Raw genomic sequence first — 16,091 nt, 5'->3', positions numbered from 1 at the left:
ATGTGTGAGCGCTTGGAGGGGCCTGGCTAGGGCACTATGGCAAACCCCCCCCCCCAAAAAAAAACCCATCTGCTTTCAAATTGTGGGTGAGTTTGTGTCAACCCAACTTTATTCTGAACCTGGTGAAAAGTCGTTTGAACTTGCATTCTGAATTCCTCAAGGCAGCATTTATTTTCAGGGTAGAGAATTCTTATTTGATGTCCTTCTGCTACAATAAATGTCCTCTCTCTTGCTTAGGTCTTGCAGTGAGCAAATTCTCCCTGTTCACCTAATAGGAGTGCTGGTGAGAAGCTGGCTGTCGTTCCCTGAAATGCTTTTGGAGTGTTCTGCATTATGATGTGGACTGTTTCACGATGAGCAAGGCCACGTAGCAAGGCAGTCGCTGGCAGTAGCACCTTCTTGTCCCTCCCACTGTTCCCTTCAGCAGAAACGAACACCTCTGAAATGTCTGCATGCGTGCAAGAAGCATAGGTTGCGTTAAGAGTCATGTAAGTGGCAAGCATCACAGCTTGTTTTGGAATGATACGTGTAAGGTATGTGTCATGCTGTTTTGGGGAGGTATACCAATTACTGAATTCCCATATTCCCCCCCCCCCCGCAAAAAGTTTTTAAGAAATGAATTAAGAGCAGATAAGATGAGCAAAGAGCGAAAGTAATGTAGTCAGTTTTACTGGAGCTAAACATTACTGAACAACAGGACTCTGATTAGTTGATAATAGTCATGTATACAGGAAGCAGCCAGAAAGCTATGCCAATTAAAATTAAACTGAGATGAGAAAGCCACTGTTGTGTCAAAAACTGGTAAATTTCAGGCTTGGTGGGCAATGCCAAATGTTGTTTTCAATTCAGATAGGGAAACAAACTCTGCTTTAGTCATCTTTAGTAATCTGTATTTATTTTCGCAAAAGGAAAACAAAATAATAAAGATAATTCCATGCATGATTTTGCAGCTCATAAAACTAATTGCTTCCCCCGCTCAAGAGCACCTCCAGTTAAAACATATGTCCGACAAACAAAAATGGAGGTGTCAAGAGTTAGCAAACCAATAAAGAATAAAAATCATCTTCCTGATCTTTTTCAACTCGAGCATCTCTTTTAAAATTATGGCTTCTGTAGCTTATCCCCAAAGTTTGGATAAATCGGCAAATACATGTAGCCATGTTCCAGCTTATGCTGGCTGCATGTCAGACTAATGGCTTGCGTGTCCCCCCCCCCCCTCCCAGATTATATGTGTTACAGGTAATGAAGAGATCTGGCTTAATCTACCACATTTTCAACTCAACCCTTAAGCATGTTTACTCTGGAGTAAGTCCCACTACGTCTTACTCCCAGGCAGATGTACACAGCATTGCAGTCTTGAGTGTAAAATGGTCATGACAAATGCAGAGCAAACAACACTGTAAGCATCCCTTTATGGTTCATAAACTGAGCTATATAAATATAAAACCTTGATACAAACTTTTTTTTTAATATATATTTATATAAAATATCATCTTCAAGGCACTAATGTGATGGCAGAACTGGGTTGGTATGACATCTTCAGCAGTCTCATATTTTCCAAGCTTGGGATGGTTTTTCTTTCTTTCTTTTTCTAGGAACATCATGTGCTGATGGGCAACTTTACAGGAGCATTTTTATTGCATGGGCTGCCCATCCTGGGACTTGCATGCCAAGGCAGTTGCCTGTCCGTGAGTTTCCATCAGTTGTCTGGGAAGTCTACTGGCTTCCTTTGGCTTTGGATGCATGACAACCTTTGTCCTTGTTCCAGTCTGTTATGGCGTTCTTAAAAATGTGCTTTGGCCATGAAGGCATAGCCGTAGTGCATAGATCACATGGAGTCTTGCCTCTCTCCAGATTCTGCCCTGTGTCCCTATGCCAGCAACCCCAGCCGGGTCACTTTGGCAGAGAGGAATGAGTGGATGATGAAGACAATGGTTTTGGGGCAGGAATGAAGATCTAGTTGCTGCAATGAAGGAAGAACATAGACAGTGATGAGGGGCTGGTTCAGAGCATTTCACCATTCTACATTCCCTAGAAAATCTGATTCTTTGTTACAGCTGGCTGTGCAACAAAGAAGCAATGACTTCAGAAAGTAGAAGAACTGGGCAAGTACATTAATCATCCATTGCAGAACCCTCTAGAGAAAAAGTGGCTGCACCTAGCATTTCAGACCATAGGCTGATATGGTATCTTCTCTATCGCAGGAGAAGAAAATTCAGGATAGATCAGGGATCACAGTGGATGCCTCATCCAAACACTGGGTTGTGGTCGATTAAGTTTTATTCAAAGTAGACCCACTGAAATTAATGGACCTAATTTAGTCATGCTTATTAATTTCAATGGGATTGCTCTGACTAGAAATAGCATTGGATATAACCCATAATAAAGGGTGCAGCACTGGGAGATAAGTGAATGTGCTATAGGAACAACCTGCCACTGGTGCAAGGAAGATAATAATAATTTAAGACCAAGGACATTGACTTATGTGTGATTCTTGCCCATGCTGGTCTTCTCCAAGACTCTGCATACTGTGCAAAATTTCCTGAAGAGGATAAAAACCCTAAACTCTAACTCTGTACTTGTGATATATTATGCCAATTAAGTTGTTTGCATACACTTCCTCGCTTTGCATAATTTATTCCACTGCCTTGTTTTTTGTTTATTTTTACCAAAACTGAAATAGCAGAAACTGCCACGTCCTGGCACTTTCCTGCCCCAAAAGCAAGACCATACAAACCCATGAATGACAATTATCTGCTTAGTCCAAACATATCACTTCCAAAAACCAAGCATACGCACAGGGCATTCTGCCACCCTGGGCTGCCACGCTGACCCTCAACAGCCTTCTGAAAGGCTGGTAGGGCCATGGGCTTTGCCCATTTGAGTTTAAAATGATGAGTTCAAAGTCCAGGACAACACATATGCCTTTCAGGGCCTGAAAATTGCATTCAAGCAAAGCCCAATTTGCTCTCCTAAGATGGCAAGCCCTGTTTACCACTGCGCTGAGTCTGGACTGTAGCTCGATGGTAGAACATCTGCCTTACATGTAGAAGGTCTAAGGTTCAATCCTTGACCTCTCCAGGAGAGGTTGGGAGAGACCCATCTGAAACCTTGGAGCAGGCGCTGCCAGTCAGTGTGGACAATACTAAGAGAGATGGACCAATGTTCTCACTTGGTTCAAGGCAGCCTCTTCTGACTCGAAAGCAGGGCTGGGGAACTTGGGGCCTTCCAGATGTTGGACTCCTAACTCCCATCAGCCCAAGCCAACATAAGCAAAGGTCGTGAATAATGAGAGTTGTGGTCCAGCAACATCTGGAGAGATGAGGTTCCCCATCTCTGCTCTAAAGCAACAGGACCCTGCTCTATTCCTCTGAGCCCTGCTCTTCTGTCATGTTGCCTCTACTTAAGACTTGTGCCACAGAAACAACCTCTGTGAGTGGTTCCAGCCACTTAATACCCTGTCACTTCTTTCCCTAAATTCTAAATGCTCATTCTAAAGCCTTGGTTCCCCCCGTGAGCTTGTGCGATGTGCAAATAATGGCAATGATTAGTATCAACAGTTTCCCATCAGCCGCTGTCTGGGCAACCCTTAGCCAGCTCCAGGAAATACCCCAAGGACACAATACAGCGGGTTCTGCTTCCTACATATTACATCTCACTTGCTTCCCTGAAAACTCATTGGAAGAGCACAGAAAGGCAAGAAAGGGAACTCACAATCTCTCCTTCTGAGCTGCCAAAGTCCAAGTAAAGCATCTTGGCCCCGTCGTCTGAGGACATCTGTAGCCTCTCAAAAGGCTGCTGCAGCAGAATGACTTTGGTGAGGCCTGGCTCCAGGGTGGAGATGGTGAAACCCTTCTCGATGTGAATGGACAATGTGCAGTCTCTCCCGTTCCATGTGCATGCTGGGGACGGGAGGTGGAGAAAGAGAAAAGCCTGCATTGAACTTGGCATTGAACTTTGCTTTCTAGAGAATGGACTGATGCTGAGACACAGAAACCTACTGCAGGTTCTTGCTGGCCATAGGTAAAAAAGGTAAAGGACCCTGGACGGTTAAGTCCAATCAAAGGAGACTATGGGATTGCGGTGCTCATCTCACTTTCAGGCCAAGAGAGCTGGCATTTGTCCACAGACAGCTTTCTGGGTCATGTGGCCAGCATGACTAAACCGCTTCTGGTGCAACAGAACACTGTGATGGAAACCAGAGCGCATGAAAATGCTGTTTACCTTCCCACCACAGCAGTACCTATTTATCTACTTGCACTGGTATGCTTTCAAACAGCCAGGTTGGCAGGAGCTGGGACAGAGCAATGGGAGCTCAACCCATCTCAGGGATTTGAACCACCGACCTGATCGACAAGCCCAAGAGGCTCTGTGGTTTAGACAACAGCACCACCCGCATCCCTTGCTGGCTATAATCATTTGGGAGTAGCATATAGAGAGACCAGAAAGTGCCCCCCCCCAGCTCTTCATAATCAAGGCAAAGATCTGTCATCTAAGCTACTCTCCCGTTATTCAAGGGTAAATAAACTATCCAGCAGATAGTTCACATATGGTGAGCTTAGAAGTGGCAGTAATGCTGGGATAACTGAAGAAGCGTGCATGCACACAAAAGCGCATACCAATAACTAATTTAGTTGGTCTCTAAGGTGCTACTGGAAGGAATTTTTTTATTTTGCTGGGATAACAGTCGCCTATCCTAACCCAGTTTACCCAGTCATGCCTTGGGGTGCTGGACTAAAGAGTAGGTTCTCTCCAAAGAACCCCTGGTTCTAGGTCAGTCTACAATGCAGGACTGGCAAGTTGGAGACCCCCCCCCCCAAGCAAATGGGGCCATGGACTCATTCCCGTTCCTCGGAAAGCCTCAAGTCCCCATGTGCGAAGCTCCACCTGCTTCCTGACCTGTCGACACTTCCTGGACACACTCAGCAGCGTTGTGGCAACCGTCTACCAGCATCCTTGTCCACGTGGCCAGGTCCCGGTGTGTCTCCACGCTAAACAGGTGCGTCTCTATGCCTTTCTTGGTTCCGGTCCGCAAAGCAAACGAGAGCTCTGAGTCGTAGAGGAGAGAACCCTTGGATGGGCCAGAATGCACGAGCCTGTAGGGATTGGGTCAGAAAGGGCCTTTCAGCGCAACAAACTCTTTCCATGGTCAGATTACCAGTTAGCCAATACTGCAGCCTGGGGCTAGGCTAATGCATGGCGAGCCATCAAGTGTGCATTTTATGAGACACAGCAGAAGTCTAAGTATACCAAAGGGTTGTGTGGTAGCTTGAAGTCCAATACATTTTATTGTCCCAAAGGCTAATGCAAAGCTGGGAAACCCGTCGGCCTCCAGGTGTTAAGACTACAACTCCCATCATCTCTGACATTAGTTGTAGTGTCTGGCGCTGGTGGGAGCTGAAGTCAGTGCCAATTAGCTGAGTGGTGGTAGCTCCAAGCTTGGCTGGACACTTCAAAGGAGAAACTGGCAACTTGACTTTCTAGTGAGATCAGGGGATTTGTCAGATGGGTGGACCCCTCCTAGGTGTCAAAATGGACCACAGAAGGGCGGAAGAATCCAGGATCTGCATCCCCACCTTTGCATTAAAGGCACAGGACAAAGCTTCATCCCATACTGAGTCTGGAAACCCAAATCCAGATTTCCCCATAGGAATTCTTACATGCATGTTTGCTTTCAAGCTGCTGCATTATAACCTGGGGTGCTTGGTCAACGCCTGCATTACCTGCGACTGTATACTGTCAATATCCTGTCAACCCATGGACTTGTCCTGGATTACAGGGCTGCTTCACATATGGCACTTTTTAAAGATACGCATGCAAGAGGTTTTTGTGTGCGCATCTTGAAGGCAAGTGGGATTGGCCCTCTATCAAATGTACACTCGGTGGCAAAGCCTCACTGTTATTTTGGTTTCTTGTTCTGTCACTAGAACAGTTGTGTGACATAATGGCCACTAATAACATCTGTAACTCAGCTGCACCATCAACGGCCCAGAAACACCATCCATGGAGCAAAGTATATTTTCTGAAACCCATCCCTCTCTCCCTCTCCCTCTCTCCCTCCACCCCCTCTTACACACACACACACACACACACACACACACAGGCCTATTTAAAAAAGGCAAAATCTTTTAATATATTTCTGTTGACTGGTAATTTGTATTTCAGACCCTAAACACAAGGGGGCAGCAGAACCATAGAAATGCTTCAAACAGAAGGAACACCCAATCTCCAGTTTCTTAAACTTCATTTTTTTAAATCCAACCAAACCATTCCATGAGTGATGGCTGCATATTATTTTTGGTATACAAAGGCATACAAACAATTCTTCAGATGGAACAACATGGTAGGACAGAGCCCAGACCCTTCTCCCCAAGTAAGATCACTCATATATTCTTCACTTTGACTAACATACACAAACTCAGATTAGAGAAAAAACAAAAACAAAAAAAAATCCTTCCAGTAGCACCTTAAAGACCAACTAAGTTAGTTCTTGGTATGAGCTTTCGTGTGCATGCACACTTCTTCAGATACACTGACTGCTCAGTGTATCTGAAGAAGTGTGCATGCACACGAAAGCTCATGTTGTTGTTGTTTAGTCGTTTAGTCGTGTCCGACTCTTCGTGACCCCATGGACCAGAGAACGCCAGGCACTCCTGTCCTCCACTGCCCCCCGCAGCTTGGTCAGACTCATGCTGGTAACCTCGAAAACACTATCCAACCATCTCGTCCTCTGTCGCCCCCTTCTCCTTGTGCCCTCCATCTTTCCCAACATCAGGGTCTTCTCCAGGGAGTCTTCTCTTCTCATGAGGTGGCCAAAGTACTGGAGCCTCAGCTTCACAATCTGTCCTTCCAGTGAGCACTCAGGGCTGATTTCCTTCAGAATGGAGAGGTTTGATCTTCTTGCAGTCCATGGGACTCTCAAGAGTCTCCTCCAGCACCATAATTCAAAAGCATCAATTCTTCGGCGATCAGCCTTCTTTATGGTCCAGCTCTCACTTCCATACATCACTACTGGGAAAACCATAGCTTTAACTATACGGACCTTTGTTGGCAAGGTGATGTCTCCACTTCTCAAGATGCTGTCTAGGCCTGTCATTGCCCTTCTCCCAAGAAGCAGGCGTCTTTTAATTTCGTGGCTGCTGTCACCATCTGCAGTGATCATGGAGCCCAAGAAAGTAAAATCTCTCACTGAGCTTCAGACCATATTTTGCACTCTCCTCTTTCACCCTCAATAAAAGGTTCTTTAATTCCTCCTCACTTTCTGCCATCAAGGTTGTGTCATCTGCATATCTGAGGTTGTTGATATTTCTTCCGGCAATCTTAATTCCGGCTAGGGATTCATCCAGCCCAGCCTTTCGCATGATGAATTCTGCATATAAGTTAAATAAGCAGGGAGACAAAATGCAGCCTTGTCGTACTCCTTTCCCAATTTTGAACCAGTCAGTTGTTCCATATCCAGTTCTAACTGTAGCTTCTTGTCCCACATAGAGATTTCTCAGGAGACAGATGAGGTGATCAGGCACTCCCATTTCTTTAAGAACTTGCCATAGTTTGCCATGGTCGACACAGTCAAAGGCTTTTGCATAGTCAATGAAGCAGAAGTTCTCATACCAAGAACTAACTTAGTTGGTCTTTAAGGTGCTACTGGAAGGAATTTTTTTATTTTGTTTTGACTATGGCAGACCAACACGGCTACCTATCTGTACTCAGATTAGAGAGTTCTACTAAGCAAGAGTAAGGAAACTTTCTGACAAGGAAAGAGGACTTGACAGAGGGAGTCAGTCCACAAGTGGCAAAGGGAGATAAACCAAGAGTCACTAGCCAGGCACCAGGATGACTTTTATTGTTGTTAGCCGCCCTGAGCCCGGCTTCGGCTGGGGAGGGCTGTATATAAATAAAAATTTATTATTATTATTATTCACTTTTTAGCTGTATCATTCCTAGGCTGCATTCACACCTCAGTTTGTTCCATTTCCCCGACGTTTCCCTAACTGTTGATTTCTGCACTATATTTGAGTTTTTCATACGACACAAAAGCCATCAAGAAAACGAATGGAATGTAGCACATGTTTGCTGCTCATTTTTGCGTTATTTGATTATGGGGGGGGTGGAATTGAAGCCCCCTTAACTTGAGAAATCATGGGGGTAATCAAGGGAGGGGGTATCCATTTGGTTTTGTTTCCATTCCATAGCTTGTGTTTTCTAGATTGTATTTTTATGTTGCGAACCGCCCTGAGATGAAGGGTGGTATACAAATTAATAATAGCACTAATAAATAAGTAAAGTGACAAATTTTGGGGTGGTATGTTAGCATACAGTTCTTTCCTGCTGCTTTCATGAGGGAATCTATAGGGGAACAGAAGCACACATGTGTGGGAATGGATGAAATTTAGCACAGTAATATTGGTCAAAAAGCCACAGTTCCATTAACCCAACAGGTACTGCAGCATGGGCGGAACATCAGAAAACAGGACAGAAGCACAAGCATTATCAGCAGGAAAACTAACACAATTTTGCCCTGGTCTGAATGCACCCCTAAAATGTTTGAAGTGCTCCCCTAATGTTTTGGTCTACCATCAGCTCTAGACAGCATGGTCAATGCTCAGGGATGAAGAGAACACCAGGTTGGGGAAGGGATGGTATGCGGCAACTTGGGAAGGAAAGGACAACCCCCCTAAATGGAGATGTTTTCAAAACGCTGGAATTAGTACAGCCTTTATATGACTGCTTGCTCCTGAATCCATCCATAAGAAATGGGAAGGGACCGCTCTTTTAACCATCATAACCGAGTGAAGAGAAGATTGTTTGCTGCATCCAAGCTCTCTCTTCACTGCGGAGCTCTATTTGTAGCGACACAGTCCAAGCGGTGACAGAGAGAGGACCAGAGACTACGCAAGAGAAAGAGGGTATCAAGTTAAAGAGGATGACATCCCTGGAGCCAGGACTGTGTAACCCAGCTACTCAGAAAGAAGCTTTTACAAACTCCAGCAAATCGAGTTCGAAACAGGAAAGCAGAGCAGCACGCGTGTTCCAAAACTGTGGCTTGCATTACCTGGTGGCGATGAGAGGGAAACTGTGTGTTGGCTTATTCAGGGCCTCTCTGCTTTGCGGAAGGCTGCTATAGAAGAGAAGTTCCTTCTCAGTGAGGAGGGCCAGGATATTCTTCGTCCCATCACCAGGGAGCTGAGAACAAAGTAACAGTCACAGAAGCACAGAACAGACAGAAACACTCTAACTGTCACAGCTAACAGGGGAAATAGAAACACTATAAGCAGGGTAGATATGTTGTTCTTGGGAATACCTTAATTATGGAGCCAGTGCAGAGAAGGCCCTGTTCTGTACAGTAGCCGATTTATAACACTTGGTGGGCAGATGGAGTGCAGAGCAAAGATGACACCCTAAGAACTTGATTGGGTGTGTGTAGGAACAGTTTCATCCAAGACATGCTAGGCTTATAGGGCAAGGGTGGGGAACCTCTGGCCCTCTAATGTTTTTGGTCCCAACTCCCCATCAGCCTCAGCCAGCATGGCTAGTGGTCAGGCCTGGTGTAGTGTAAAAACATCTGGAAGGCTACAGGTTCCTCATCCATAATATAGGGCTTTATTAGAAAGATGGGTGGCATTATCTGCTTCTGGTCTGTGCCACGTTTGCATGTTTTGACCCATAATTCCATTCTGTTTCTGTATTAATCTGTGAATTGCTAGCAAAATCGGTATGTAAATGCCTCTTTCGAATCATTTAAACTGCTGAGAACTGCATCACAAAATCCAGAGAAGGATGAAATATTGTGGGTAGCCAAGTTCCAATGTGCACATGAGTCCAAGAGGGGCAGAGGACATTTTTCATCAAGATTCATGACATTTACATTCCGTGAGCATCCCTATAGACACATGGAAGCTATCAAGCAGGCTCTGTAACTGACAGAACACAGTTGTCTATAGTCTTCCAGTGATGTAACCCTCAAATGGAGATGGTTATATGAATATTGTTCGTATATGTTCTAGTCAGATTCAGACATTTCTACAGTGGCATATGAACCACTTCTCCATGATTCCTTCCTTTCCCAGGTAACTCATGTATGCTGAAACCATACATGCAGGGCAGGTCCTGTAGTTCCTTCCTTGAAGGTGGAGCAAGAAATGATCGCATGACGAAGAGCCATATAGTTGACCCAACTCAGGTGGTTTCAACTTACAGACCTTATTGGAAGAAGTCATGGGGAAGCAGCACCTGTGATGTTGTGGTAATATGTGTGGCAGACTCTAACACCTGGGGGGGGAGGATAAAATTCAATTTCGGAAGAAAAACGTTGGGGAAATGCGCTAGATAACAAGGATGTTGGGCGAAACCACGTAATCTCTGCACAAATACATTAAAACTAAAGCTCAATGAATAACGAACGTAGAACTTCTCTGCAAACCTTGTACAAACAAATCAAGATGGATGCTCAAGAAACAGGTCATCTGGAAGCAAGCTCAGAGCCGTGCTAGGGCAGAGAGGCAAGAGTTGCTCTCCCTTCTGAGAAACGTAAAAGCCGGCTGTTATCCAAACCAAGGCATTCCTGGACCAGTGTGCATGTTTATAAAAATGCGTAAGATCAAAGGAGACAGGAGTTTCTGCCTAAATATAAATCAGCTGTGACTTACAAAGGCTAGATGCTCAGCTGGAGCTCTAGATAAAAGCAGCATTAAGGATCCAGTGGTGGGTGCAGTGGATTACCATTCAGGGTTTTGATGAAGATGAGATCCTACTCTGCTGCGAACCGAGTGAGCTCGACTTGGGCGGCTAATGCAGCTCATGCAGATGCCAAGTTGGCCATAGGAAGCATTTGTTACCTAACCATCTATTTGCCATGCAACAGCCACAGTCACAAATGGGGGCCATGTGACCAGGCTGTTAAAGTGGCTGTCTGAATCCATTCAGCCACTCATCCAGCTTGATGAGATGAGAACCCTTAAGGCACTACTTGGTGCACTGAAAAGTGACAGAAATACTAATCATATCAGGAAAATTATTATTAGGAAAAGCCACCTACTGGTCACTAATCTCCTCTTACACATGTGGAGCAAACAAACAACTGTAAAGTAGGCTACATGGTCTGGAAAGGACGGGTGTTTTTGTTTAGCACCAACAACTAATTCAAAAATAAAAGAATGAGAGGGGGCCACTACTGATTGGTACAGGACAGGTGTCAATCAGCAGTCCATGGATATGCTTGCCATTTTTATGACCGATTATTGTTCAGGGAACGTAATCCACAGACACAAATAAGAGAGGCTTTTCTGAGGTGGAGAGGAGACTCTTGATGTATGGATGTAGGAATGACAAAAAGATAATGTTATAATGAATCTCAGCTTCTTTTCATTCATTTCCTTTATTTAATTGTCCCATTTTAAGAAGAGTTCTTGTTCATTGTGAATTTTCAGTATAATATGGACTCTTTCCAGGGAGATGGGAAGCTAGGTGCCTTATACAGAGTCAGAAACCAAACCTAGAGGCATTGCAGGAGATATTGGGCACTCAGCCACCTATAGGCATCTAGTTCTCAGTGATCAGGCAAGAGGCCTGAAGAGAGCTCAAATGTTCCTGTGACCAAATACAATGAATTCTGCAGGATCCCAAATCAGCCCTGATAACTAATCCTATGGTCACTTAACTGGGTGTAAATTCCACTGAATTCAGTGGGGCTTACTTCTGAGTAGAGATGTATAGGATTGCCCTGTAGGTCAATAAAAATTACTTTTCCACAGATGTTTTATTAGGAATCCATTTGCACAAGTGGAATAAAATAAGAAAGAGAGCCAATTTGGACAAGTCTCCCTACTTCAAACATTATACAACTCAAACTAGGGATAGTGATAGTGTGCAAACTAAGAATATGCACACACCAGCATAATTTGAGATAAGATTTGTTGGCCAAGGACTGCCTAGGGATTGCGTTGCCTTCCTCAAGTTGTGTTTGGTAGCTACAGACATATATATATATATATATATATACACACACACACACACACACACACACACACACCCATGAGCAGTGCAGTTCAAACCAAGAAGATCACCATTACCTGTTCGGTCAGCCAACCAACGTGCTTGATGTCTCTACTTCCAGCAACACTGACTCCAGACTGTGAGGTCCTCAGCTCCTCTTTGACTCTTGGCAGCAGGGCACTGATGTTGCTGTGAATGGCATTGAACCACGCCTGGGCAGACACCTCATCTTTTGCTCGAAGGAACAAGGGGATCCGTCCATCTGCTGAGCACACTTCCAGGTATCTGCATGAAGAATCTCCCTTAACTTGAGAATGAAACACTTCTGGCAGCCCAGACACAAACTGTTACATGTAGTTTTGCCTAATATACATTTTTGCAAACATTGCCCCCTATTCCAGCGCATTGCAAAATTCAGAGAAGTACAAATTCCGAAGGATGAATGCATTTTGGTGCGGATATTGTTTTGAGAGGTGCAAATTTAGTGCATTTACAAACCTTTCAATGTGGACTGAAGTTCTGCCCTATCCCTAGTTCCAAAGCCTTCATGGGGATTGTTCTTGTCTACATGGGCTTGCAGTTTCAGGTGTATCTGTGATCAGGACTGAGTGCTCTGCCCTGTCTCTTGGTAGGTGAGGTGGAGTTGACCTGGATTTGCCATGCTATGGCTTCCAAGTCTTTGCTCTACTAATGCCTTTGCTTTGGAGACAGTGGTTCCTATATGTGGTCCTACTGAAAGCCATGGCCTTCTTTAGGTCTCAGAGCCCAAGACATTTGCAATGCAGGGCGAACTCACAATATTATATTGATGTAATCCCACTCATTTGACACAGTTAATAGGATTGATCCAGCTCATTTTGAGAATTCAAGGCACTTTAAAATACATCTCAGTAGTGCAGAGGGGTACAAAGTTGAGCATTCAAAGGGAAAAAAGGCTGTGGATACAAGCTTTCAGAAAGGCGTTCTGTACATTTTATTCCATTTTCCTGCAACCACACAGATCAGTCAAGATTACATGCCAAAGTGCAACTCTGATGTACAAATGCTTCTACAGGTGGCATAACACCACTGAGAAAAAGTCAAGGGAATTGCGGCATTACCTGTTTTCTGGATCGCTGGGGAGACATTTCCGTGATATGTAGCACATTTTTAAGGGGATGTTCTTGCCTTCCTTGAGGTCTCGTAGGGACAGAGCAGGTGAAGCTTGCTTCTGAAAGGCTGGCGAAGAGTCCCAGCTTACAGTTGCACCAGATGAGGAATTTTTAAAATAGGGAGAGATCTCCTTCATGTATTTTACTGGAAAAGAGAAAACCAACACACAGAATGTTCAGATGTACAATTCCAGGTACTTCTGCAACAGGTTGCTTCCAATCCTGCCACTCTCCAGTGATCTATAGTCCGGGCATCAACTAAGACAGATTTCACAGGTACTTCCCAAAACACCCTGTGCGCCTACCATCAGCAAGGTTTCTTAAGTGAAAGATTCTTCATGAACTTTTCTTTGGGGAGCTGGAAATCTGAATGTTTTCCTTATCCAAAGTCATTCTTGAACAAGAACAGAATTTGCTCTCCTTTTAAACCACCCTATAATTATAGGCTGTGCAAAGTGAGAATGTCTTTAATGCAGGTAAGAACACAAAGAACTCTGCACCTTTTCTATTTGTGGTTTGTGGTGTACCGTTGTATTGCTAGATCATCTGCAAGGGTTCTTAGCACAGAAGAGAAATCAAAATTAAAAGTAATTTCTCACCAATTTCAGGGTGGGTTAAAACAACCACAGCTTCATTTCTTGTCAAGATGAAAAAACAAGACAGTAATTAGAAGAAAAAATATCCATGCAGATAAGCTTGACATTGAGATTTATTTATTTTTTAATCCCTCCCTAGTGAGACCCATTTGTTTGCAATTTCTAAACACTTTTCAAAGGCAGCCCGAATGTCTAACACAATGCAGGGCAGAGTTTGAAGTGGCATCTTTACACACATGGCAAGCAAAGATGTCATTGTTCCAAGATGTGCATCAGAAAAGCTTGCAAGTGAACCTGTACCTACACAGCGAAGCTTTTACAGCTCTGCGATGGCATGGTAAATATAGACTGAGTTTCTAGCTACAGACATGGTGAGTCAATCACGCAGTGGTTTTATCACATGCCAAACAAACAAACAAGCCAAAAATTCTGCACAGATCCACTCAGCCCATATTCTCAAAATGCCAGAGTGATTATGCAAATACGCCAGATGGCAACTAAACCCAAGCCCCTTTCACTTCATGCCAAAATCAATACTTCTAGAACCTGATTGTGTTCCATGTTGCTGCCTTAAAGTCTACTGGAAACATTTTTCATTATATATATATATATATATGTATGTGTGTGTGTGTGTATGTATATATATATATATATATATATATATATATATATATTTCACCCCAGTGTTCCCTATTCTAGTTGGTGGTATACCCATAAGAACACACAGCATTCCTATTCAGCGCACCAAATGCATAAGTAACTCTGAATTTTTCAAGATCTTGCCTGCCTCAGATAAGCAGCATATTTGTGCACCAGTATTTATGTCACAAAATTTATATACCACTTCTTCACCATTAAAAAAAAAGAACAAGATACCTCAAAGCAGTTTACAAAAATAATAAAAGAAGGAAATTTTCAGGAAAAAAGCAGTTAAAAACAACTTTTAAAACATTCAAAAATCATCAAAATAAACGCTAAGCTAAAAAACACACTAAAACACAGGTCAACAGACTACAGTGGTACCTCGGGTTAAGTACTTAATTCGTTCCGAAGATCCGTTCTTAACCTGAAACTGTTCTTAACCTGAAGCACCACTTTAGCTAATGGGGCCTCTCGCTGCTGCTGCGCCGCTGGAGCCCGATTTCTGTTCTTATCCTGAAGCAAAGCTCTTAACCTGAAGCACTATTTCTGGGTTAGCTGAGTCTGTAACCTGAAGTGTATGTAACCCAAGGTACCGCTGTATGTGTCTGGATAAGCTTGCCTAAGCAAAAATGTTTTTTAGCAGGGGCCAAAAAGAGTACAGTGAAGGCACCCGCCTAATGCCAACAGGCAGTGAATTCCAAAGTGTGGGTGTTGCCACACCAAAACATCCATTTATCACAAATGCAGAACAAGTATTATATGGCGCTTGTAATGGTGCCAGTTCCTGCAGATCGAAGCAGCTGAGTGGGCACATATGGAGTAAGGCGATCTCGCAAGTAAATTGGTCCCAAGCTGTAAGGGGCCTTATATACCAATATTAACACCCTGAACTTGGCCCAGCAGCAAATCGAGAACCAGTGCTGATCTCTGAGCAGAGGTGTTATATACTGACAGGTTCTCACTCCTGTCAGCAATCGTCCGGCAGCTTCTGGGGTCAAGAGCAAGGGAAGCCTCACATAGAGCACACTGCAGTAACTGCGCACGTCCTCTATGTATTGTGATATGCCAGACAATTCCTATCTCTTCAATGCACCGTTTGTGTGCTCTATGTGCAGTGGCTGTCTAGCCTGCTCTTCCTGGTTGTGAGACAGGAAAAACCCCGGAGGAACGGACGTAGGATCCTATTTCAATGGCAACTATTTAAAACAGAGTAAGTGCTGCAGCGGATCCTTAAGTTTGGACCTCAAAGCCGAGTCCACAGTTCTCAGCCTATCACTTTGCAATCAGCGCAACTGCTATTTAAAGCGATGAGGGGCACTGCGAAGAAACAAGGGCAGTTGGGGCAGATATCTGACAGTGCGCTAAATAGATTACTTTTTACACTTGTTCCCAATACGTCGGATAAATGTTCCCGCCTGTGCAAGCTGTTCTCCGACCGCCAGCCAACACGCAGTTCAAAGGCACCAGGATGCCAGCCAAGATTGCTCCAAGTGCGGTCTAGTGGGAGCCTCTGTCACTGCAGTGGATCAGCTCATATAAAGGAGAGAGAAATAGCTCGTGTATGCAGAGCAACACACTTCTGTTTGTATTAACTGGAAGTGGGGCAACGCGCCACAGAAACTGGGTACTGCAGGGGAAACTGCAAGTGTAGGATCTGTGGGGGGGAAAGACGTGACACAGCGGGGCTGGAAGAGTGGCAGATCATGTGAGA

At 44.2% G+C, this 16,091-nt stretch overlaps 1 protein-coding gene across 1 annotated transcript in view; it reads right to left on the bottom strand.

The window, feature by feature from the left end:
* Positions 1–878: 878 nt before the first annotated feature.
* SNTA1 (syntrophin alpha 1) overlaps positions 879–16,091 on the bottom strand; it is a 67,930-nt gene continuing 52,717 nt past the window's right edge. The window contains exons 3-8 of the mRNA XM_079979540.1: positions 13,092–13,287; positions 12,069–12,276; positions 9,053–9,183; positions 4,900–5,096; positions 3,715–3,902; positions 879–1,963 (exon numbers count right to left, since the gene is read on the bottom strand). Coding sequence (XP_079835666.1) covers positions 1,871–1,963; positions 3,715–3,902; positions 4,900–5,096; positions 9,053–9,183; positions 12,069–12,276; positions 13,092–13,287 — 1,013 coding nt within the window. The 3' untranslated portion in view covers positions 879–1,870. The remainder of the gene's footprint in view (positions 1,964–3,714; positions 3,903–4,899; positions 5,097–9,052; positions 9,184–12,068; positions 12,277–13,091; positions 13,288–16,091) is intronic.

This window comes from Podarcis cretensis (assembly GCF_951804945.1).
Source record: "Podarcis cretensis genome assembly, chromosome: 6".
Taxonomy (NCBI): domain Eukaryota; kingdom Metazoa; phylum Chordata; class Lepidosauria; order Squamata; family Lacertidae; genus Podarcis; species Podarcis cretensis.
Note: the sequence above shows the minus strand (reverse complement) of the source record. Positions and strands in the feature narration are given on the sequence as shown.